Source organism: Macrotis lagotis, chromosome 8 (assembly GCF_037893015.1).
Source record: "Macrotis lagotis isolate mMagLag1 chromosome 8, bilby.v1.9.chrom.fasta, whole genome shotgun sequence".
NCBI lineage: Eukaryota > Metazoa > Chordata > Mammalia > Peramelemorphia > Peramelidae > Macrotis > Macrotis lagotis.
Window position 1 is genome coordinate 143,671,747 of NC_133665.1, and position 26,093 is coordinate 143,697,839.

Consider the following 26,093-nt stretch of genomic DNA (forward strand, 5'->3'; position numbering starts at 1 on the left):
TTTTTACTAGAGACTACACAAATTATAGGAAGACAGGTAGCCTAGAGGACTGTACCAGATTAACAGGGTACTTGCTTCTCCCTGGTATGTTGGCTTTGACATGTATTGCTTCTGAATGTAGCTAGTTTCTCTTTAAATCTTGTAGAGATAAATCCTAAATAATCTCAGATGAATTAAGATGGAGGATCCTGGAGATGTCTCAAAAAGCCTTTTTTCAGCCCTATAATCCCATCAAGTCCATACATACTCACTTTAGGCCAAACTTAACCTTCTTGTTTTCCACCATCAGGTCACAGATGTATCTGACTGATAAATACCGAAGCAATTTGATGTCATGTCCTCTAACCTTATCAAAAAGTTGATTGTCAGCACTTCTGAAACAAAGAAAACCAGGGTGACAAGTTTCACAAGGAAATAGGGACAATTTCTACTCAACCAAAGATTGAAGGTCAAGTAACCAGTTGGTTCCAGGAAAGGGAAGATGGAAGGGAAACTTTTGAAAAGGATGCATTTCAAAGAACAGGAATTGAATAGCATGAAAATTGGAATGCAAGCTATTTCTGACAAGTCAAGATAATCTCAGTAAGCAGATGTGAGTAAGTTAAAGGTGACACATTTCTATTAGAAGATTATCTTCCACTTTTGTGGTCCTTCAGTCAGTTTTCAATCTACAGGACTTAGAAATCAAATGAAATGAATAACAGGAGGCAGACTAAGAGCTATCTTAACAACTGTTTGTGAAAACAGCAGAACAATTCAGGAATGCTGCTCTAATCATGTTGCCTAATACTTCTGCAGAACAAGTCAAGGATAACATTTGTCTGATCCTTCAGCTCTCTAAAACCTCAAAGCAGTTTCTTGCTCCTTAGGAAAGTCAAAGAAGATGAAGCAGCCACTACTAGTCTTTTCACCATGTTCACTGTTCCTTCTCTTTCCTCTCATCCAAATACTGCTAAGAGTAGAAGACAAATCAAGACTAGGTTTGGATCTGATGATCTGAGATGTCCACCACTCCCAAGTACAAACCAGGTTCTAAAACCTTAAGGGGAGCTCCCCCCTGGGAATATGAGAGGAACTAGAAAAAGGTTAATTGTTAAAAAGGCTGTGAGACACTCAATTTGGATCAATGTACAACATGGAAGCAAAGTAAAGACTGACAGATTGCTTTCTGTGGGGGGGTGGGGGGAGGGAAGTAAGTTTGGGGAAAAATTGTAAGATTCAAATAAAATCTTTAATAAAAGGCTGTGATAAAGAGATAATATGAAATAGTGGAAACATTGAACCATAAGATCGAAGGCACATATTCCAGTTCCAATACCTAAACAATTCACTTTTTCCTAATTTGACCATTTCATAAACAGAGAGGAGGACTAGGTTATATCCTTATTTTCTTTCAGCTCCAATAGTTCATGATCATACAATCTTTCAGGAGCAAGAATAGGAACTGGAAGGGATCTTGGGCGATCTGAATTTCATTTCCTTAATGTGCAGATGAAGAAAACGAGGTCTAGAAAAAAGTAGTGATTTGCCCAAGGTCACAGAATGAAAGAGCTCAAATAAGACAGTGTGAAGATGCTCTGGAAGCTAGATAATGTTGGAGAAGTTTAAGCTGTTAAGACTTTGAGTCCTGGAAAGGTTTGACCATCCTCAGGGCAGAAGTGTAGGAAGGTCTGGAACCTTTGTATGGTGTGTTCCCACCAACAGCTCCAGGCATTTAGGGATAAGTTGTTTCTCCCCAGATGCCAGAGGATTACTTAATGTGCTCAGCATGTTCACAATACCTTATTTTATCAGAATAGTTTTCTGTTTGTGGACTGTTTTTTTTCCCTAGATAATGCTTCTCTCATTCCCTTCCCAACTTCCCCTCACAGGTCTTTTAATATCCTGTAATAGCCTTTTTTAAATAAATATTAAAATTTGGCCTAGAAAAAGGAAGATTTTACTTAACATTTACAAAACCACCTAATCAATTTCTTTTCCTCCCTTCTTTATCCTTCCCCCCTACCTGTAAGTAGGGCAAAGAAATAAAAGGAATAAAATCAACTTTCTATATTGTTGGACCACTCGGGACTCCCCCCCCCAACAAGGATGATAAAAGTCCACGTTTGATTTAAAAAAAAAAATTTGTGAGTGAGAAGCAATGCTCTAACATTTATTCTAGGTGTGGGTGAGAAATAGTGGATCTAACATTTATTCTAGGTAAGCAGTCAGAAGAAATGAAGTTTCACCTGAACTTTTTGTTTTAATTTGGAGTCTTTTCCTAATTCTGAACTCCAAAACATTTTGCTTATTGCTTTAATGCACTCACCATATTCCAAGTTAAGTGTTAGTCATATACCTATCTTCCCTATTACTTCAACAAGGTTCTCAAGAGCAAGAATCATGTCTCTATTTTGAGCCCCCTTCCCACAGGACCTAGCTCAACGTCTTGCACATGGGCATGCACTCAGCCTTGAAAAACAGTACAGAATGAAGTCATTCCTCCCCTAACTCCATACTGACCGAAGCGTACAGTCATCCTCCGTAATGTCCTCTGAATCTGCCCAAGCATCATCTGAGCCCCCTGTCAGAGAAATCATTCTGTCAGTCAGGGTACCATCTACAAAGACATGGATGATCTGTCACTGTTCATTCCCACAGCAATGAGATACAACACACACCAAAATAAATGTTACTCAGTACTTTCCAAGGCAATTTTCCCTTCAGTTCAAGACAATTACTATATTTCCTATGTGCCCATTATCTACTGACTCCATTCTTGCTTCTTCCCCTCCCTCTTTTATTCCATTCCTACACCACGGAGAAGGAGAGAGGCTAAGATGGGACTTTTTGGAGCCCATATTTTTCTTTTCCTTCAGGGAAATTTTTGTTGAGCACTCACCTGAGAAGATATAGTTGTAGCCAGTGCGCCCATACAACTCCCCCCATCCAGCCAGGGTTGCTGATCTGCAAATATGCTGAAAGAGAAATAGCATTTTCAGGCTTAGAAGTTCATCCTGAAAGCACAAGGCTCAGATAACTGAAAAGTGTGTAAAGTCTTAGACTTCTCAAATCCAAAGTCAACCAAAACCTACCAACAAAGCTAGGTAATCCCCTTTAGAACATTTGCAAATACTGAGAATCAGAACATGTGAATAATCTTTCACTTCAAAATACAAAGTTTAAATCTTACAAATAAGTACAGGGACATACAAGAGAACACAAGAAAAAGCCACTAGAATCAAAGAAATGGAATCATATCTATATACTTTGTGACACCCCCCCCCCCCCCCAGGGATTCTGGTTTCTATTTTGTTATTTTTTAAATATATATGCTGTTTCTAGAAGACCAGATTCTAGTCTACATACACATTCCCAGAATTTCAGAGCTGGAAGAAATTTTATTCATCTAGTCACTATATGTTTTTCCCTCAAAGGTGTCTAGTCCTATTCTCCAATGGGAGGAAATTCACTGTCTAGCCATAGTCTACTGCATTCTGGGGCAGCTCTCATCTTTACAAACTTTACCTTACTCCAAATTTAGCTCTCTCTGCTATGTCCACCCATAGCAACTCATCACATCTTTGAAGACAGCCATGTTCCTCATGATATTTTCTTCTGCAGATTAAATGTGCTTGTTCTCCAACGAATTCTCAGATGATACACTCTTGAGGCCCTTCCTAAATTTGATTGCCTATCTCTGGGTACTCTTCCAGTTATCAATGACCTCTTAAGATGTGGTGTCCAGAAGTGAATAGAATATTTCATGGATGCCTGACAGAAGCAGAACAGGATTATCATCTCCTTATTCCTGGAAATCATGTGCCTCCCTGAAAGCCTCCAAGCCCAAATTTGCCATTTGGGCTGTCATATTATACTGTTGATTTATAATCAACAGTTGCTTGTTGCCCTTTGTTCTCCAAAAGAATCTAAATGACATAAATATGGTGGGGTCAAAGTACAAATGGCTGATCAGATCAATATGAATTAAGAAGGTTCTACAAAAGGTTGGACACAAATAGTCCATAAGAACACATAACATGGAAATGGCTCTAAATTTGTATCTTATGTTTCTTTTGAGCTACTACAATTCTGCTTTGCGCAGAGTACATCCTTCTTTGATGCAGACATGCTAAACAGTATTCCATCCACAAAAATTTCATCCTCAAACCCCACTTCCGAAGTCTTTTTTCAGGGAAAAATGCTGACTAGCTATACTTAGCCCATCTTCTACATGCAAAGTTGTTTTGTTTTTTTTGGTAAAAGTAAAGACTCAATTTTATTACTATTAAATATTCTCTTATTAGATTTGATTCAGTATTACAGCCAGTTAAAATTACTTTTGGACCTACCTAGACTGCCAATCTTTCATGTCACTTGTATATTACTCAGGCATATCTATACTTTCATACAAGTTGTAAAAAAATATTAAACAGCTCAGGGTCAGAGTTCTGAAGAACTGCTTGATACCTGCTTTTTAAGTTCCCATTGAAACAATAAAGATGACTTTGGAGGCTGGTCATTTAACCACTTATAAATCCATTTAATTGTATGATCACACATCCTTTATTTAACCAACAAAAACAACTTAAGAAACTTTTGTCAGATAGTTTGACACCAGAGATTCTACTGCTGGTCACATAGTCTCCAAGATGTCTAAGATAGAAATGTCCCGTATACACTAAAATATTCATAGCAACATTTTATGTAGTAATAAAGCAAAGAAAAGGGTAGGCAGATTTAGGGAACATGATAGAGTATATAAAGTTCTGAACTTGGCAGGTTTAAATATAGCTTCAGACACTTAAAGTTATTTATCCTATGTGCCTCAGTTTACCTGACTGTAATGAGGAGGTTGGACCTCTGAGGTCTTTTCCAAGTTTAAGTCCACGATCAGGAAATAAATATGTGGTGCAGGATTATAATGACTATTACTGTGCAATAAAAACCAAAGCATACAAAACAGGACATGGAAAGCCTAATACACAGTAAAAGAAGCAGAACTAGGAAGAACTACACAATTATGAAATGAATGGAATGCTGAAAAAGTGAATGCCATGGGTTATTAGAATAATCAAGTTTGATCTCAGAGAAAAATTGAAAAAAATCTGCCTTTTTCAGAGGTGGGAAGACTATAGGTATGGGACCCTGAAAATTATCTTTAGCTAAACTACCTTTTTTGTCTCCTATTTGTACTTTGTTATAAGGAATGTTTCCATGGGAAGGGGAAAGGGAAGAAGTAAGTATACTGATGTTAAAGGCAACATGAAAACAATTATTTTCAATTCTAGAATTCCCCAGAAAAATAAAACTCAGTCACCAGAATTTCTAGTTTCTATTCCTTGCCCTGCCCCTTTATAAAACAGACATTTGTCAAGCTTTAATTTATTAGATACTTTTCATTCTCCATGATCTTTTAGGGATTGACAGTGGTTCAGTAATCATGTCTTTCAGTTCTTCTGGTACTTAACAATGCAGCTGATATGGCTCAACCTCCTTGAACTCATCAAGGGCAACTAAGTTGTTGAGCAAAATCCTAATAAAGTCTGAAATCCAATTTTTGGCCATTTGGCCCAGACTTCCCTTTAGTTAATCAGATCCAAGCTGGGTGCCCTTCAGCTCAGTTTACACAAGGTGGCAGCACACACTAGCAAGAAGGGACTAGGATGCCCACAGCAGAAGACCCAAATGGATGCAACAAGTCATTTACATGTTTTCTGTGGGCGTCTTAAGTCAGGGAAGATCCAGAGCATGTTTAGTAGACAGTCTTCTTCCCTTTTTATCTTCAAAAACCAGACCAACCTTTGTGTTAACTCTTTTCTTTCTTTTAGGTACCCACTTGTCAGATTTTCCCAAATGAACTTCAGGAAGGTGTCTATTCTTCTGTCTATCCAGAAATTCCCCAATGCTCTTCAGTTTAGCATACCATTACAAATAGCCTCTCCTCACTTCCATCGACACTCCATTCAGGCACCAGGGATTCTCCTAAAGACCAGCTTTGACCATGTTGCGACCCTAATTCAATAAACTTCAGAGGCTCCCTATGGTTTCCATGATCAAACCAAATTCTGTTTGGCATTTCCAAGTCATCTGTCTCCTATTTTTGTCAGACTTGACAACTTGATCCTCTTACAACTCAATTCAATGAGGCTTGCCTCCAAATCTGTCCCATCAACAAGGCACTCCCCTCTCCCCATGGTGGTCTCCTGTTCCTGGAATACTCTCCCTCCTCATCTCTGCCTCCTGGCTTCTTTCTAGTCCCAACTAAAATTCTATCTACCTTTCCTAAACTCTCTTAATTCTGGGGTCTATGTCTTTTAATGATTTCCCATTTATTCTCAGATACCACAGGTACAGAATTTTTTTCATGTTGTTCCTGTCACTACACTATGATGAGCTCCTTGAGGGTGCAGCCTGTATTGCCTTTTTGTAACCCCAGTACTCAGCAGAACACCTAGTACAAAGCAGTCTTATGTTTATTAACTGATAATTTGGCTTCTCACAACACCTAAGTTCACCAACTACTCGTCAAATTAAGCTATTTTTTTTTTTTATTTTCCAGTCCTTCTTTCTTGACTTTACTAGCTCTCCTCTTCCCCCTGGACATTTCAGAAAGCCTTAGAGGACATCAGTTCATCGCCACGGCATCCTTCACATGTACTCTACACACTAGCTTTGCTTAAAAAAACAACAATGAATCAAGAACAATAACAAGTCTCAAACAAAGCATTCTTCTGAATATAGAGACAGATGTGCTAACACTTATTTGCCAGCTACAAATGAGGAAACTGAGGCCAAGATTAGATGGCTTGCTCAGCTGACATCGGTCATAGGGAAGTGACTTAAATCCAGGTTCCCTGATCCAAATATGTAGATTCTCTCCAAACTCCCTGATAATAAAAAAGGAGAGATTAGAACAATCACAGAAGTAGAAATGTCTGTGAAGAGGAACGTGATATTCTATTTATGATCCACCTGTACATTAATTCTACAAGTAACCTTAGATCATCCAATTATAAAATCTTTCACTGTCCAGAGGGGTATCCCCAACAAAGAATATATATTCTTTCCAGATAAGCATACTGCAATATTTTTTCTGCAAAGCAAATCCTTTTCCCTCATTGATTCCATAAATTCTCTTCCCTTGGTAAATGAATCAAAAATATAGGGATGTAAAGCATATAGGTAACAGGTGGACACAAGCAGAGAAATTCCTTCAAGAAGCTAGATTTACTATCTCCTAGCCCAACAAGGCTCTCTTTCAACTGACTTAACCCTAGGATACCTAAGCATACTCGATATGGTCAAAGATCTTCAAATTTCAGAACATCTCCCTTCTAAACAAAAAGGGGTGGGGGAGAAGGGTGCCCAGTGCTACCTGCAATATCATTCTTTGGTATTAATAGACACTACTTCCAGACTAAAATTCCTTAAATTTAAAATGCACAGGTCCGTAATATCAATTAAGTTTCCTTATTTTATCAATGGTTTCAGTATAAAATTCAATACAATGAATTACTTAGAATAAGGGATGCCCAAGAAACATCAGGATATAACGTTCAGTCTTGAAATGAGACTCTGCTAGCTCTCTCCTATACTGAGCATTATGTTCAAATACTTTCCCAAAAAACATTTTCCTCCTTCTCTACCAGGGGTTCTTAACCTTTGTGTCATGAACCTCTTAGGAAATTTAGTGAAACCTAAAACTTCAATCTGATGGAGTATCCCTTCTCAAACTAAGATTTTCAAATGCATGAAATACATTGGAAAACAATTATTACTGAAATGCAGTTAGCAAAATGCTAAAACCAAATTCACATAAATGGTCAAAGGACATGAATAGACAGTTTTAGACAAAATAATTAATGAAAACCAGAGTCATGAAAAAATGTTATAAATCCCAATGAAATGCAAATTAAAACAATTTTGAGCTACCACCACACTTCTATCAGATTAGCTAATGTGATAGAAAATGAAAACTACAAATTTTGGAGGATATGTGGGAAAAGTAAAATACTAATGCATTGTTGGTAAAATGATATACTGATTCAACTATTCTGGAGCAATTTGGAACTATGCTCAAAGAGCTATAAAACCACGTACATACTCTTTAAGCAAGCAATGCTACTCCTAGGTAGGTCTGTATCCCAGAGATAACAAAAAGGAAAAGGACTGGTGAATATCAAAATTATTCACAGAAGCTCTTTTATTGGTGGCAAAGAACTGAAAATTGAAGGAATGTCCATCAATTGGGGAATGGCTGAACAAGTTTTTGTTTATAATTGTGAAAGAATACTACTATGCTATAAAAAAATGATGAGCAGGAAGTGCTTAAAAAACTTGGGAAGACTTAGATGAACTGAAGTAAATGAAATGAGCTGAATCAAGAGACCATTATATACAGTGACAGCAATACTGTATGATAATGTACTGTGAACGACTTAGCTATTCTCTGCAATACAATGATCCAAGTCAATTCTGATGATGAAATATGCTGTCCATTTCCAGAGAAAGAACTTGTCTTTTGGAGCCTGAATGGAGACTCAAGATACTTTATTTTTCTTCAGTTTTTTGGTCTGTTTTCTTTCATAGCATGACTTATGTGAAAATATGTTTGGCATGACTACACATGTATAATCTATTTCTGTTTGACTTCTCATGAGGGGAAAAAAGGGAGGGAAGAGATTTCAAAAAATTCTTTCACTCTGTAGAAGACTGCCACGTCTATATCTCAGATGTTGAAACTCCAATTCCTATTTCCACCTGTCTCTATGACATCTCAATTTAAACATATCTAGTCCATTTTTGCATATAAAAGAAAAGGATTAATCCAGCAGAGTCCTCCTGTTTCTGCAATTCCTACTATTCCCCTCTTTGACTATTCTAAACCCAGGCATGCATACCTAAATTATACCAGTCTCATGCTTTTAACCTCTTCCAATTCATCTTGCACATTATGACTAGAATAATTTTCCTAAAAATCATTTCAAGTCACTTTCCCAATCAAGAACCTACCATGACCAAAAATTTCACCCAGCTTTTTCAAAGTCCTGCCTAACAGACCTAATGTTATCTTCTAATCTACTTAACAGGCATTCTCTCCCTTAAATCTTACTATCCTCTACAAGTCATGATCCCTCTTACCTTCCTGACTCTGCTCATGCTACTGCCCACCACAATAAGAGCACCCCATTCTTTTTTTTTTTTAACTACTCCAATCCATTGGACTCAATCCCTTCTCTACACTCCTACAATCAAGAGATCATGTTTATTTGCAAACTGATTATCACCATGTTAGGCACTTAGGATACTTAAATAAGTGTCTGTTCTTCCCCCTCCCCCCATAATCAGGACCACCTCATTAAGCAATTAATTTAACTCTAATTGGTTTACTATTAGTCCCTAAATATCAAAGTGCTTTATACATATCATTACCCTGAAAGATATGAGAGTAGTGAAGCCCAAGAAGGCCTTCATCCTAACCCAGGAGTCAGGCTTCACTCTCAGGCTGTTCCTGGGAACATTACCTTGCCTTTGTAGAGGATAACTGGACAGACAAAGCGCCCCCGGCACCGTGCCATCTTGCTTCGATTGACGAGGTCCTGCAGTTTGCTCACCTGCACGGTGCTTTCAAACCTGCTCAACAGAAAGGGAGCAATTAGTACTCTCTGGTCATGCTCAGTCCTCAAGGCTGGAGGTAAAGAGAAGGCTGACTTAGAAATCATCATTTGGCTGCATTTTCAAGTACCCCAGCTAATAAAGAGAGAGATGTGAATAAAGAGAGTAACTGCCTCCTACAAGATTGTAAGACCTTTTCTGATAATATTTTTTCTCAGAGTTCAGCAGCAGACTCAAATCAGAAAAATGAATGGGACACAGCGGAGAGATGGAAGGAGTGATGCGATTGTCAAGTCACCAGGAAGATATGTTCTGCATTGGCAGCCTTTGGGCCTGAATGCTAAGATGCTAAGGAACTAGTTTTAGCACTGAATCCTCTGAAAGTAGAACACTCACTTCCCAAAAACAAAGGTTTGCTTTCACATATCTTTACCCAAAGTCACTAGCCAGTAAATATATTATACTGACACCCATGACTTACTTCCAGTAATAGAAGGTGGCCAAGGGGAAGCAATACTTTGGTCCCCCCTTTTGTCCCCTTCAAAAAAAATTAAAAAAGGAAGTTGAATCCTTCCCATTTCTTCTTTACAGAACAATCAGATAAGTCTTTAATAAGTCTATGTGCCAGGGGCTGAGAATATAATGAATAAAACTATTTTCAGTTATGAGAAATATATCCTAAACATAGAGAGGGATACAATTGTGATGTTCTAAAATCAGTTATAGATAGTTAAGGGTCCAGAGAAAATTATGAAGTTTAATCAACTTATTAATTTTTCCCCTCAGTTGTTTCCAATAGGTTCTAACTTCTGTCCAAGAAAAGCCCAAGTCTTAATGTACTCTATCTGCTCTTTTTAGGGTTATCTCCCTATGACAGAGGCGCTGGTACAACTCTTCTTCCTAGACTGCTCCTAAAATTGAGCTAGCTATTTAGCTTTGTCTGAAGAAAATTCAATTAACAAGATCAAAGCTACAATTGTCTAAGAAACAACAGTTATACTACTTTCGTTTTATATATACAATCTCTTCCCCCAATTTCTCCTTCAAGGGTGACACTATTCTCTCTGCCACCTCAGGCACCTTACTATGTAGTCTTGTAAAAACTAACTTTACAAGCTTTTCTTATATAAAGGCTTTAACACAGAAACCCTACCACTACTTCTAATAAGATGGACAGAGTAGCAATGACATGCTTCAACCACCTATGGTGGATTAGGGAAGTAAAAAGCAAAAGTTAAGTATTAATTGGAAAACTCAAGTAGGTCAAATGTCTACCTCACACCATTCTAGAAAATAAATTAATTGCCAAAGACCTCCAAAAGTTCCCTTTCCTGCTGTAGAAATGGGGCTGTTGGAGCTAATATAAGAAGGGTCCTTCTTTAAATTTTAGGTAAGAAGATTTGAATTTAAACATATAGCCCCTAGAATGGGGAACTAGAAAAGTCTAACTACAATGAAGCCCGATATGAGATAAGAGAAAGCATATCACCTCATCAATAATTCTCTCTGTGCCTGAATACTCCTGGTGACAAGCATAAACCTGGTTTTGGTCCCTAAAGAACATGGGTATCTTTGTCAAGTTTCTTTAGGCTCTTATTCAACAAAAGATTCCTTCTCTCCATCTTCAAATGGGGAAGTGATGTTTGGTATTTCCATATCAAGAGTGATGACAGGGTGGCTAGGTGGTGCAGTGGATAAAGCACCAGCCCTGGAGTCAGGAGTACCTGGGTTCAAATCCAGCTTCAGACACTTAATAATCACCTAGCTGTGTGGCCTTGGGCAAGTCACTTAACCCCAATTTGCCTTGCAAAAAAACCCCAAAAACCAAAAAAAAAGTGATGACATCATGAAGAGTGTTTATTGTTGGTATTTTGGGTTCCCTCCTTTTCAATCAACTTAAGTGCCAATAATGAAATAGAAATAACAAACAGATAAACAAATCCTACTTCCCAAAGCTTCCTACCAACAAGAAAACAATGGAATGAAAGTACTATAATAATCATTGCCCAAATGCCCCTCCAGCTGAAACAAAGTGCCTTACATATGGATAATCAGTAACCACTTACTTGTCTTTTTCCTTCTCAGAGCTCTCATACTCCAAGAACACAATGTACCGGGGATAGTGGCCACAGATTTCCCCATTCACATTCTGGATCACACTATAACAATAATCTCTGCCAAACAACTCTAGACATCTCTTCTCAATTCGTTCAACCTGAAAAGAGATTAAAACCTAACTAAGCACACAGTGCTGTTTTCACAGATCACACACAGCTGAAGCTATTTGGAGGATTTGTCACTGTAGGATATTCATGGGTTAAGTTTTGCTGGTGTACATCAATCCACTCAGTGTCCCCTTCTAGTCCTTGTCACCACCGTATCTATAGTTTCCCATATCTGTCCTAAATTAGAAGATTCATTGGTCCTGGATGTTTTAGGCAGGTTATGAGGCAGTGGCAAATATCTAGTCGAGGAGCTCCCTTGAGAAGGGGTCTGGGCAGAGTTATGATTAGGGGGAAAATCATCACTTGAAGTCGTTCTCTATCCACAAGCTAGAAAAAGATTTGCTGAGGAACTATAGAATACCTGTCAAAAACTGCCAAGAAAGAACCCATTCTGATTCAACCAGGTGTCAAAACAGGAATAATAATTTTAGTCCCCATGTGACCTCGGGCTATCCTGTTGAGTAAGCCACAATCTTTGAGTAGTGAAGAGGAAAGGGAGGTCTCCTAGTCCGATTTTGAATGGAGCCGTCAACTTTAGAGGAACACAAAAGTTATCATTGCTCACAGGACCCACAGCAAGCATTGGGGGGTTTCCACCCGGAAGGCGATAACACTTTGCTCTGTGGGCGTGAGCCTGGCTGCCCCTCTACAAACTCGGCACTGCCCACTCTGGGCAGCGTGGGGTGCAGAGATGAGGGTTTGGGCAGGAGCCCGAGCACCAGCTGCAGCTGCCCCAGTCTGCCCGCTGCACCGGCAACAATGACAGGCTCTGCCCCGGAGGGGCTCCCCTGAATGGGGGGCCGGGGAGTTCCGGAGTCAAAGGAGGAAGCGTCAAGCTTCCCGGGGGGCTTCACTGCCCTGGGCCTGCGGGGTAGGCTGGGGGGCGGCAAAGCGGGTGCCCGCCCCCTGAGAGCACGTGGGGCGGGGGTCTGCACGCCCAGCCCCGCCCCGGGCCCGAGCCTGCGCGCAGACAAAGCGGCCGCCGCCGGGGCAGGAAGAGGAAGAGGAAGGAAGGAAGGCCGGCGGCCCGCGCCCCCCGCCCGGCCCGGCGCGCCCTACCCTGGTGCCGCCCGCGCCGCTGCCGCCGTCCTTGGCCCGGTACTGGGTCCGGGAGAACTCCTCCAGCAGCTCGGCCAGCCCCGGCTCCTGCGGCGGCGACGAGGACGACGAGGAGGCGGCGGAGGAGGAGCCGGCCGAGGGCGCCGAGGAGGCGGCGGCGGCCCGCGCGCCGGCCATGCCCCAGGCTCGCGTCCGCCTCAGCGCGCCGCGCACCAGCCCATGCCGCCCGCCCCAGCCCGCGCTCCGGACCCGCACCGGAACCGAGCCGGCCCCGCCTCCGGCGGCCGCGGCCACGGCCAGGAACGGCTCGCACTTCCGCCGACGCCCACACCGGATGTTTACTCCGGCCGCGGCCAATCGGAGGCCCGGACGCGCGCCCCGCCCCGAGGCCGGCCCGCCCCCGCCCCCGCCCCTCGCCGTGGAAGAGACCACGTGTGGCGAATCTGGGGGAGCGGGCCGATTTCCACGTGCTCGGTGGGCTGCGGGGAGCTGGTCGAAACCACGTGCTTGGGGCTGCGGGGGGAGGCGGCAACCCCGGGCCGGGGGCAGCCGCTCTCCCCGCAGACTTACCTTTTTTTTTTAATTTCATTTAATTATTTTTTAAGCATTTCAACGTTTTATTTATTTTCCAATGGTTAAATTTCCATTTATTTAACTATTTTTCTCATTTTAAATTTGAATTTCAAACTCTCCGGCCCCTCCCCCACCGACTGGAAAGGCAAAGCACGTGTGCACCTCAGAAGGCGCCAAGGGGCCCAGCAGGCCCTCCCCGTGCCCCCGGCAGCTCGCTGTGACGCGGGGGGCGGCTGGGGAGACACACCCGGGGCACCCCCACCCCCTGAGGTGCACCGATGCAGGGGTGCTGCCCACCGTTCAGATCCAATGAGGAGCAATTTGGGGGCGTTGAGTGGAAGTCACTAAACTTTGCATGGCCTTTGATAAGCTCAGAATGCAAAGAAAGGGGGCGCAGTGCATAGAGCCTGGGGTCAGGAGCACCTGAGTTCAAGTCCAGCCTCAGACACTTAATAATTGCCTAGCTGTGTGGCCTTGGGCAAGCCACTTAACCTCATTTGCCTTGCAAAAATTTTTAAAAAACCCACAAAAAACAAACTATCTTTGCATGTAATTGGAAAAAATAACATTAAAAAAAGAACTTAAAGGGTCACTGGGTGGCACAGTGGATAAAGCACCAGCCCTGGAGTCAGGAAGACCTCAGTTCATATATGACCTCAGACACTTAGTAATTACCTAGCTGTGTGGCCTTGGGCAAGCCACTTAACCCCATTGCCTTGCAAAAAAAAAAAAAAGAATGCAAAGAAAGAGGAAGAGGGCCTCACCCATGCTTACACACATGCACACACACACACATATATGCAAAGGAAGAGAGAAAGGACCCCAGAGGGAATTGTCTTTCCAGCAATGTTACTCACCTACTTGAAAAAATCTTTACTTAGTCCCCTAAAACCTTAACTCTTATGAGTTCAGAAGACAGTGAGATGTGTTTAAAAAGAGCACATTGAAGTCCAGTTCAATCCACAAATTTATTTGGTCACCTTAGGTAAATGATTGAATTTCTCTGTGCCTCTGTTTCCTCCTCTATTGAAAGAGAGGTATTATGACTTCACTGTCTAGTCCACAGGGTTGAAAGAAATGCAGGGTGGGGCCATTGCAAACTCAAATCAACTGCAAACACTTGAAGTAGGTCTTCTGTGGAGGCAACAGAAAGTCTTCCAGGCCTAGGAATTTGTCAACATAGAAAATTTTACACTTGTAAGGGTCTTCTGAGGTCCTCTAATTATGCCACTACCTAATTGAGAATCTCATTTATATACATACTCTATCCAACTCTATGCAACACCTTTAGCTCTCCAAGTATCTCCCCGTTTGAATATTCTCTCTTACTTTAGCTTTCAAGATACCATATTTGCTTATTCTCCAGGGATCCAATTCATTATCTTTAGCAGTATTAGCAATTCAAACTTCTTTACCAGTTCTTTATCCTCCCTAAAAATGAGTATTTCTCAAAGGTTTTTCATAATCTGTGTAAATGCTTTCCAAATCCATATAGCTAGCCCTAATTCAAGGTCTTCTGAGCTCTAATTCATCATCTCCAATCTTCCTGATACATTTCAGAACAGATGAACAGCTGCTACCAATAATATCACTTAGACAAAACCAAATTCATCTTCTGCCTTCCTAAAAGTCCACCTTTCCTTCCATCCTGATTTCTCTTGAGATACTACAATCCTCACCTCAAGCTTGCAACATTCAAGTCATCTTTGAAAACTCCCCTTTCCTCACTCTGCACCTCCTACTTTCACAAAACCCATCCCTTTTGTTTTTCTATTTTCCATTCACAGAGTTCAGCTCTTATGACCTGAACTAATTGAAAGGCCTCTACCAGGCCATTAGTTTTTCCCTTTTTTAATTCATTCTTCATGCAGGTAGTATAATAATCTTTCTAATGTACAAACCTTAACATAGCTATTCCACTATCTAAAAATCTTCTGTGGTTCATCGCCTCCAGGAGGATTCTTAACTTGGGATCTGTAAACTTTGTTTAAAAAATTTTTGGATTAAAAAAACCTAAAAAAAAAATTTGGATAAATATATCAATATAATGGGTTCCTTTGTAATCCTGTTTTCTCATTTTGTGCATTTATAAACATAAGAATGTAAAAATTAGAATATTTTACAAAAAAAATATAAGAAGGGATCAAAGGGGTAGTAAGATCCATGCCAGAAAATAAAAATTATAGGGCACCCTGACCTCAGAAAAGGTCCTTTGCCATCCTGCTCCAACTTTCTTTTCCTGTTTTATTTCACCATTACTTCCTTTTACATTCCAGTCACATTAGACCAGTCACAGTATCTATCTCCTGCCTTTGCACATTGCCATCAGCTCTCACTTGGAATGCACTTCCTTACTGCTATTCTGTCATGGGATTAGAGCATCATAAATCTTGAGCTGGAAGAGACATTAGAGGACATCCAGTCTAACCCCTCCATTTTATAGATAAGGAAACTACGACTCAGGGAGGTTATGACTTCACGTGGCATATTACAGGCAGTAAGCATCAAAGGTCTTTTGACTCCCTAACTAGTGCTCTCTCCATTGTACCACACTGTTAATATCCTTCTCCAAGATGCAATTCTGGTGTCACCTTCTCCTTGAAGTTTTCTCTGATCTCTCAGTTGAAACTGTTGCTCTTTCCTAAAGTGTCCTGGATTTCTGGATCTCTCCTTTGAGCTTATACACTTTCTTGTGTCAGACTTAACTAAATGCATATCATATTTCTCTACCACCCTCCTATTGAACTGTCAGGTCCTTAAGAATTGGGACTATGTCATGTTTATATTTTTATATTCTAGTGCTAAACACAGTGTTTTGGAATTTACAATGGGAGCTTAATAAATATTTATTTAATTGAATCATTGAATTTTGTTGAAAAGGAAAAAAACTATACATGGAATACTTCAGGTCCCAAAGAATTAAGTTGTGGCCCAACCAAAGTGTCAGAGAAAGATACATGATGGATGAAAGAAGGTTAATAATGGTTGTCTTTCATTCTCAAAGAAGGCCATGACATCAGAGAGGTGATGCTATGACAAGCACATGAATTGGATCTGAATGAGGGAGGAGTTGTGCTAAGTCACCAGCCTCATTTTCTCCTCCAGAGTCATCTGGGTCCAGTGGTCAAATATGGATCTGGGCAGCTGGAGATGACTCTGGATATGAGGCAATCAGAGTTAAGTAACTTGCCCAAGGACACAGTTAGGAAGTGTCTGAGGCCAGAATTGAACTCCCATCTTCCTGGCTCTAAGACCCAATGCTCTATTCACTGCACCATCTAACTGTTGCAGCATAGTAACTGTGAAGAATTGTGCAAGGAGGATCAGCATACAATTAGTAAAGAAATTGTATGATCAGAAAAAGTATGAGGAAGGAGTGAACCCTATCGACCAAATGGGGTCAAAAAAAGAGTTACAAGAGAATTATAACATGAGTTACAATATACAATATTGCATGATAAATTTATTAGAGAATTTAAAATAAGTACTATGTGAGGTTACAGGGTAGGTGGATGAGTCGATAATTACTAACTAGGATTAATTACAGAAAACTTCCTAGAGAAGGGAGAATTTTAATTTGACTTTAAAGAAAGATTAAGAAGTGGGTTAATTAGTTACCTAAATGATAGCCAGTCTGTATGTTTAACTGGTCTCTATATACCATCAAAAGATCAGAGGAGGGCCCCAACCCATTGGGTAGGTTCCCTCGGGGCAATTTCTATGAATATGGTTCTATGGACCAGCCCTGAATAGAATGAAAAAGTATGACTGAATTGCCTGCTCCACAGGAGCAGTGATATGATGGATCCGACAAATAATGATGTATAGAAATGAAAATATGATGCATTCAGATCTCCACAGCACTAATGTTCATGTATAACAAATTAATACTCATTTATGCTTTTAAAGGATTTAAAGCCTTTTCCTTGTATGCATTTCTTATCTTAATTCAAATGGATATTCTTCTGGAGTGGTAGATGAGTCTATTTAAGAGGCACTTAAAGTTTTCCATAATATGGCTATGGAACCTACCTTTCCTGTCTTATTTCATATTACTCTTCTCCATGTATTCTCTGTAACAGTCAAATTGGTTAGTTAATTGTTCTCAGTTTAACATTCCATCTTATATCTTTGCATAGGGTGAAGGTCCCCCATATCTGGAATGCACTGCTTCTCTCATCTCTGATTTATAATCCTTAGTTCTGCTAAAATACAGTTCACTACTGCCTCCTATTGAACCCTCCCCAGTGAATTTATTTTGTATATGCATAATATTTGCCTAACCTGTGTACACTGTATTTACTTATCTATGTACACTTACCTGTGTACAGAGCTACCATATCATCCTAGCAGAATGTAAGCTCCTTCAGGGCAGAGACTATTTCAGGTCTTGCTCTTGTATCTCCAGTGCCTTGTCTGTAAGAGGTGTTGAATAAATACTTGGTGAAATGACCTTGTTGGGGGCGGCTAGGTGGTGCTTTGGATAAAGCACCGGCCCTGGGGTCAGGAGTACCTGGGTTCAAATCCAGTCTCAGACACTTAATAATTACCTAGCTGTGTGGCCTTGGGCAAGCCACTTAACCCCATTTGCCTTGCAAAAAACCTAAAAAAAAACCCAAACAAACAAAAAAAAATGACTTTGTTGAATCACTAACCTTCATCTTATTGTCTACCAAAAAAACCATTAAATTTGCTTATTTTCTTTGTTCCCCTATTTGATCTTCTCATTCCCATTTCTGGGATGACTGTGGTCCCTTCTGCCAAGGGTTTCTAAGTTCTCCAAGGATCTGGGTTTGATTAGGATATTTTTTTTGGGGGGGGGGGGAGTTCACCTTCTCTAGGAAATCTTACCCATTTGACTTCTTCCCTGACTCTCCACCACTTAGCCTGTATTAAGCACTTAAGTTGGGGTGTCCTTTAGCTTATGAATCAGTTTGTCTTCCAGAAGTTCTCAAGTCAGTGTTTTTGGAATGTATTTGGATATATATGGATATATTTTTCCATAGAGATAATGATTCAGCACCCAGGCCAGCCCACAAAAACCTATTTATATAGTTGAAGCCTACTAGAAGCCAGTAGAAATAGAGTCAAAGGATGATTTGTAACACTGTTTCCATGAGGAAACTCATTCTGACTTCCAAGTGGAGAAGCTCTTGTCCTGTCACCTTAGCTATCACTTCCCTTCTCTAGACCTCAGTTTCCTTCTCTGTAAAACAAGGAGCTTGGACTAGGTCATATCTAAGGTTCATTCTAGCTCTGAAATTCTAGGTTTGTTCAACCAACCAAATTTTACTATTAGGTTTTTAGAGGTCATTCAAAATTTAAATAAAACATGGTCCTTGGTCCCCTTAGCGGGGTATTAGATACCAAAAAGGATTTAGTTAAATTCATCTAACATTGATTAAATGCTCATTTTTTTAGTAAATTTTTTTATTTCTTTGAAATTTTGCTTTTTCCAATTACATTTCAGCATTCATTTTTGTAAGATTTTGAATTTCACATTTTTCTGCCTCCCTTCTCTCTCTCTCCTCTCCCCAGTCCATCTGATATAGGTTGCATATGTACAATCATGTCAAATATATCTCCATATTAGTCATGCTACAAAAGAAAAAATCAACACAAAAGGGAAAACTACAGGAAAGAAAAAACAAAAAAAATTTAAGAGAAAATAGTTACTGTCAATTTCTATATACAAAAGATGTTTGAAAAAATGAAGGAAGATGTCTTCCCTCAGGAACTTTATTTTTATTTATTTATTTTGTTAAGGGTTTTTTTTTTTTTTGCAAGGCAAATGGGGTTAAGTGGCTTGCCCAAGGCCACACAGCTAGGTAATTATTAAGTGTCTGAGGTCGGATTTGTACTGAGGTCTTCCTGACTCCAGGGCCGGTGCTCCATCCATTGTGCCACCTAGCTGCCCCAGGAACTTTTATTTTTTAGGATTTTCAGCAGGGGCACAGAGGAGAACAATTCAAGGTAATTTGAGGAGATAGTGAGCCCTAGCAATTAAGTAGAACTGAGGAGAGTTATAATACACAATATAGTATGATAAATATATTGGAGAATTACACAAAAAAAGTGCTATATGAGGTGGCAGAGGACATTACTAACCAGAATTATTTACAGAAAACTTCCTGAAGTTCGCAGAATTTTACTTGAACTTTAAAAGATGGTTAGGGGGCAGCTAGGTGGCTCAGTGGATGGAGCACCGGCCCTGGAGCAGGGAGGATGTGAGTTCAAATGTGACTTCAGATACTTAATAATTACCTAGTTTATGACCTTGGGCAAGTCACTTAACCCCATTGCCTTGCAAAAATAAAAAAAAAGTTGGTTAAGACTTTAACACGTGGAGAAAGCATATCTTGGACACTGGTAACAGCGAATAAGGCATGGAGAAATGATAAGCATGCTTTTTTTAGCGGAGGGGAATAAAGATTTTTCCAGTGCTGCTGTAACACAGCACATAGAGTAATTGAGATAAGATAGGGTATCAGAGTCCCTATTTTAAATAATACATACCTATTAATTAATACATATACATACATATACATATACACAAATATACATATATACACACATACATGCACACACATATCTATAATTAAAAATTGCAAGTATACAGAGAGAAGCAGTTCGATATCAAAGAAGACCTGGCAGCATCTATTAAAAATGAGAAAACATCTCAGAATAAAAATTTTCAAAAGATATAAGATACAGGCTTACAATCAAGAACTTAATTTGTAAAAGGGAGGATTGTGTAATCCTTTGGGGAAAAATAAATTTTTAATAGAGTATATTCAAGCCTTTCTGAGTAGCTTTGAAATAGAAACAAAAAGGTCCAGAGAAAATTAGAAGAGTAAATTTATTTGAATAGTATGATGATATAGTGCTAACAATCTAATGGGTGAAAATAAGTGTCTTTTCAGTGTAGAAATATATGGAGGGGGATGGTAGTCTTCCTTTGGAGGGCAGCCCACTCTAGAGGAGCATGATTCCCCAAACTCTAATGTCCCTATTACCATTCTTTACTGCTTATCCTTTAATGAATCTCTCTTTATTTACCTTAGCTTCTGCTATATTACTTATATGTTACACACACACACACACACAAACACACAATAGCAATAGCAATACTTAAATAAACCTTTTTGTCCTAAAAAAAAATAAAGAAATATATGGGGGCAAGGGACAAATAGGCAACTAGATGGCTCAGTGGATAGAGTACCGGCCCTGGAACTAGGAAGACCTTGAGTTCAAATCCAACCTCAGATACTTGATATTTACTAGTGGTGTGACCTTGGACAAGTCACCTAATGCTGATTGTCTCTCATCCAGGATCCTCTCCAGTCATCCTGATCCATATCTGGCCACTGGATCCAGATAGTTCTAGAGGAGAAAGTGGGACTTGTGATTTTGTTTTTTTAGAAAGATTTTACTTATTTTGTTTTACAATTTCCCCCCCATTCTTGCTTCCCTCTCCCCACCCCCACAGAAGGCATTTTGATGAGACTGGTGATTTTGCATAGCACCCTCCAACCCTGCCTTGCTCAAATTCAACTCATGTGCATGTCATGGAGAAGAAAATAGTCACAAGCAAAACAAATTTCTAATCCTGGTAGATTAAAATTGAGAGGAGGGGAGTACATTAGCACTGCAAAATTTGTGATTATGTCCTATCTGAAAAAAAAATCAGTTATTCAGGATCTAACCCTCTCTCTTAAACTAAGATTTTTGTTTGTTTGGTTTTTTTTTTTTTGCAAGGCAATGGGGTTAAGTGACTTGCCCAAGGTTGCACAGCTAGATGATTATTAAGTGTCTGAGGCTGGATTTGAATTCAGGTCCTCCTGACTCCACTGGTGCTCTATCCACTGTGACACCTAGCTGTCCCTGAACTAGGATTTAAAAAAAAATGTCTGGCTATAGCAGCAGGAGAGGAAGGCTGCATCAGAGAAGGAAGTGGAGAAAGGAAGAGAGAACTGCTTGGCAGGGCCATGGCCTGGAGGAGCACTTATCCTGTGTTAAGGAAATCTAGAGGTCCTGAGGGGTTTCTCTCCAATTGCCCCTCCCCATTCTCAGTTTTCTCAGCATTTGCTTACGCCTCTCAACAGCAAAATTTTTGTATTAATTTTCATACTAATTTAGAGTTAATGATGATGAGACTACTAGGACGCTGGTGAATACCATTCAGCTCCAGAGAAGAAACGGATCATAAGACCCAGATGGTTTTTGATCTTGTTTCCTGTCTTGAGGTCCATTTCCTCTCATACCCACATCATAGATCACAGACTCTTGGAGTTAAAAGGGACCTCAAGGATCATTTAGTCTAATCCAAGCCTGAACAAAAAGTTTCCAATTGTTTGTCTCCACAAAAAAAAAAAGCTGCTATAAATATTTTTTTACATATGGGTCCTTTTCTTCTTTCTTTGATCTTTTTGGGGGTATGGACTCAGTAGTGGTGCCCCTGGGTCAAAGGCTTTATATAATTTAGTAACTTTTGAAGCATGGTTACAGATTGCTTTCAAGGATGACTGGAACAGTCCATAGCTCCATCAAGAATGCATTACTGTACCTGTTTTCCCACAGTGCCTTTAGCATTTGACATTTTCCTTTTTTTTGTCAACTTAAGCCATTGTAATAGGTATAAGATGGAATATCAGAGAAACTTTCATTTGTGTTTTTCTAATTATCAGTGATTTGGAGCATTTTTGTTTTTTTCATATGGTTATTGACAACTTGGCTTTCTTCATCTAAAAACTTCCTTGTCATATCCTTTGATGTGATGGAATTGGGGAATTTGATTCAGTTCCATATATATCTTAGAAATGAGACCTTTATCAGAGTACCTTACTACAAAAGCTTTTTTTCCCCTCAATTGCTTGCTTCTCCAATTTTAACTGCATTCGTTTTGTGAAAATATTAAAAAAAAATTATAATCAAAATTGTTCATTTTATTTTCTGTGCTCCTCTCTGTACCTTTCTATCTCTGTCATTAACTTTTCCTCTATCCATAGATCTGAAAGAAAATTTCTTTATACTCTAATTTGGTTGTAATATCATCCTTTATGTCTAAGTCATATACCCATTTGAAACTTTTCTTGGTAAATGGCATGAGCCTATATTTAGCTTTTAACTGCATTAACTGCTAAATATTTTTTTTGTCAAATAAAGAGCTCTTTGGCGGGGGGGGGGGGCAGAGGGAGGTTATTTATTTAACCAGCTCAGGTTATTTATTTATTTATTTATTTGTATTTTCCCCCCAGCCATTTACATATATATATATTTAAGTTATAACATTTCCTTCCACCCTCCCTTCCCACCCCCCTCCCCTCAGCAGCTAATAGTCAGGGTAGCATTGTACATACATATTTTTGATAAACATATTTACAGATTAATCATTTTCAGTATGAGGAATTAGGATTAAGGAAAAGAGATGCATAGGAGATAACTTTTATAAAGTGTTCATCAGATTCTGAAGGGTTGTTTTTTTGTTTTGCTTTGTCTCTCTCTCTCTCTCTCTCTCTCTCTCTGTGAGTGTGTGTGTGTGTATGTGTGTGTGTGTGTGTTTTGTGTTGCTTCTCTTCCTCTGGATGGGGATAACATTGTCCAAAGCCATCTAGCATGCTTGCCCTAGCTCTCTAAACTGCTGAAAGGAGCTACTTTCATCAAGGTTGATCATCCCTCAATATTGTTGTTAATATGTACATTTTTCTTTTGAATCTGCTCCCTTTGATCTGCATCAGATCCTGTAACTCATTCCATGCTTCTCTAGAGTCTAACCATTTATGGTTTCTTTAAAAATTTTTTTTTATTTAAGGCAATTTAAGGATTAAAAGTGACTTGCTCAAGGTCACACAGCTAGGCAATTATTCAGTGTATGAGGCTACATTTGAACTCAGATCCTCCTGACTCCAGGGCTGGTGCTCTATCTACTGCACCACCTAGCTGTACCACACTTATGGTTTCTTATAGAACAATAATATTCCATAGTATTCATATACCATAACTTGTTTAGCCATTCCCCAATTGATGGACATCTCAATTTCCAGTTCTTTGCCACTACAAAAAGAGCTGCTATGAATATTTTGAAACATATGGGACTTTTCCCATTTTTTAAAGGTTTCTTCTGGGTAGGCCTAGAATTGGAATTGCTGGGTCAAAGAGAATGAACATTTTTATAGCTCCTTGGGCATAGTTCCATATTGCTTTCCATACTGGTTGGATCTGTTCACAACTCTACCAGCAATGCATTAATTTCCCAATTCTCTCACAACCTCTCCAACACTGATCATTTTCCCTTTTTCTCATCTTGGTCAATCTGATAAGTGTGAGGGTGATATCTCATAGTTGTTTTAATTTGCATTTCTCTAATCAGTAATGATTTGGAGCTTTTTTCATATGATTACATTTAGTTTTAATTTCTTCATTTGCAAACTGTCTATTCTTGACATTTATCAATTGGGGAATGACTTGTCACCTTAAAATTTGTTGCAATTCTCTCTCTATTTTTGAAATGAGACCTTTAGCAGAACGCCTAGATGTGAAGATTGTTTCCCAGCTTTCTGCTTTCCTTCTAATTTTGGCACCATTACTTTTTTGGGGATTTGCAAGGCAATGGGGTTGAGTGACTTTCCCAAGGTCACACAATTGTTACATATCGGAGGCTGGATTTGAAATCAGATCCTCCTGTCTCCAGGGCTGGTGCTCTATCCACTTTGCCACTTAGCTGCCCCAAATAAGGAGTTCTTAATCTGGTAACTGGGGTTTTAGGATTTATCAAACACCAGATTAATGATTTGTTTGCTTCTATATATGATGTACCTATTCTTTCCCACTGATCAGCTCTATTTCTTTTTTCCCCATTTTTTAGCTCTATTTCTTAATAAAGATTAAATTATTTTAATGATTACTGCTCTGTAGTAAAGCTTGAGACCTGCACTGTTAGACACCCTTTCCTACCCCCTTTCCCTGAATTATTTCCTTTGAGATTTTTTTTATTTTTTGTGGATTTTATCAACATTATTCTTTTGTTTTAACATTATTCTTTTTAGCTCTATAAAACAATCCTTTGGTAGTTTGATTGGAATGGCACTGAATAAGTGATTTTTTTTTTAGGTTTTTGCAAGGCAAACGGGGTTAAGTGGCTTGCCCAGGGCCACACAGCTAGGTAATTATTAAGTGTCTGAAACCAGATTTGAACCCAGGGACTCCTGACTCCAGGGCCGGTGCTTTATGCATTGGAAGGGATCTTTTATATCTTCAAGTCCCAACAACTCCTTTACAGACTAGGAAATTGATTCCAGAGAGGGAAAGTTATTTAGCCAAGGGGATACAAGCTAGTTAACTTCAGAGCTAGGGTTAGAGACTCTAGGATACAAATTTACACCCCAAAGTGTGTATGTGTGTTTGTGTAGACACACATACCCCACACACACACACCGAAAACACTATGTCCCTAGAAGCAGAAATACCTGGTTTTAAAAGAACATCCTTCAACAGGAAGCAGCTTGACATGATGACTAGAGGGTTGCTCTTAAACCCGGAAGACAGATCTAGGTTGAGATCCTGGTCTGAAGCTTAGCAGTAGCATGTGATCCCGGGCAAGTTGCTTAAATTTTAACTTCCTAGTACTTCCATACTAAATCTTAAAGGAACTGTAACTGACTTTGGTGGAGGGAGGTCCCCAAGATGGCAAAAAGCAAAAAAAAAAAAAAATCAGGTGGATCTTTCTCTTGTTTGTTTATCCTTACATAAACTTTAAAAAGTGTGGAAAAACTCAGCAAATTCTGAAAAATATTCAGCCATGCCCTGCAGAATATTTCTGTAGAATTCAGGGATTTCACTGAAAGAACCCAAATTGGAAATCTCTTTTCTTGAGACAAACGACTGATAAACAGTGACCGAATACACAAAGGGATAAGATTAAATGTTTGCATTTGCATAATATACAATGTAACAATATTGAGGGGGAAACAAAGAATCCAGGATTATACAGAGAACACATAGACCATTCATTCATCAGTTCTTTCTGTAAATATTTATTCTAAACCTAGATAGATACATAGATTCAATATTTACATTGTACACAAGTAAAGGGGAAAGAGCAAAAACATTGGCTAGGCAATGGACAATCAGACTTTCCTTCCCTCTCCTTCCCTCTCCTCTCCCCTCCCCCATTAAAAGTATTTACACTTTCCCCTCCTTTCAGGACCTACCTCCTAGAACTCTCTTGTTTAACCTTTGTCTCTCCTCTTCGGGCCAGAAGGAGCTACTAAAGTCATTCATACACATAAAGTGAAGTCATTCGTAGCTCAGCAACTAGCTTGTAGTGTGAACTGACTTAAGCCACATCCCCTTCCTGGATCCCAGAAATCTTTATTGAAAAATGAGGAATTTGGACTAGATGACTTCTAAGTTCCTTTCCAGCACTTTTGATCTATGAATCTATGGTAGATGTTGGGGATCTAATGATTTTCTCTTCTCCCAATGGGGTTTGCTTTTTAAATAAGAGCCAGAAGAGAGACCAAAGGAACAAAATTCTAATGGTAGAATTTTAGGTTTCAGTGGGAGTTATATTTAAATGAGGGAGGGAACTTATTGGAATCTTTTTAATCAAACCACCCAAGGAAGGAAGGAAATATTTAT

General features: G+C 39.5%; 1 protein-coding gene across 5 annotated transcripts in view; it reads right to left on the minus strand.

Annotated features, from left to right (window-relative positions):
* The window catches only part of MTMR14 (myotubularin related protein 14), a 51,496-nt gene extending 26,488 nt beyond the window's left edge, over window positions 1-25,008 (minus strand). For 2 of the 5 annotated variants that reach the window (XM_074198632.1, XM_074198630.1), the window contains exons 1-6: window positions 12,882-13,115; window positions 11,664-11,812; window positions 9,507-9,615; window positions 2,882-2,957; window positions 2,503-2,563; window positions 252-371 (exon numbers count right to left, since the gene is read on the minus strand). In XM_074198632.1, the coding sequence (XP_074054733.1) occupies window positions 252-371; window positions 2,503-2,563; window positions 2,882-2,957; window positions 9,507-9,615; window positions 11,664-11,812; window positions 12,882-13,058 (692 nt within the window). In that variant the 5' untranslated portion in view covers window positions 13,059-13,115. Of the gene's footprint in view, window positions 1-251; window positions 375-2,502; window positions 2,564-2,881; window positions 2,958-9,506; window positions 9,616-11,663; window positions 11,813-12,881; window positions 13,116-17,775; window positions 17,871-24,919 lie in introns of those variants that run through there. The other 3 variants (XM_074198631.1, XM_074198629.1, XM_074198633.1) reach the window with 2 other exon arrangements.
* Window positions 25,009-26,093: the final 1,085 nt, after the last annotated feature.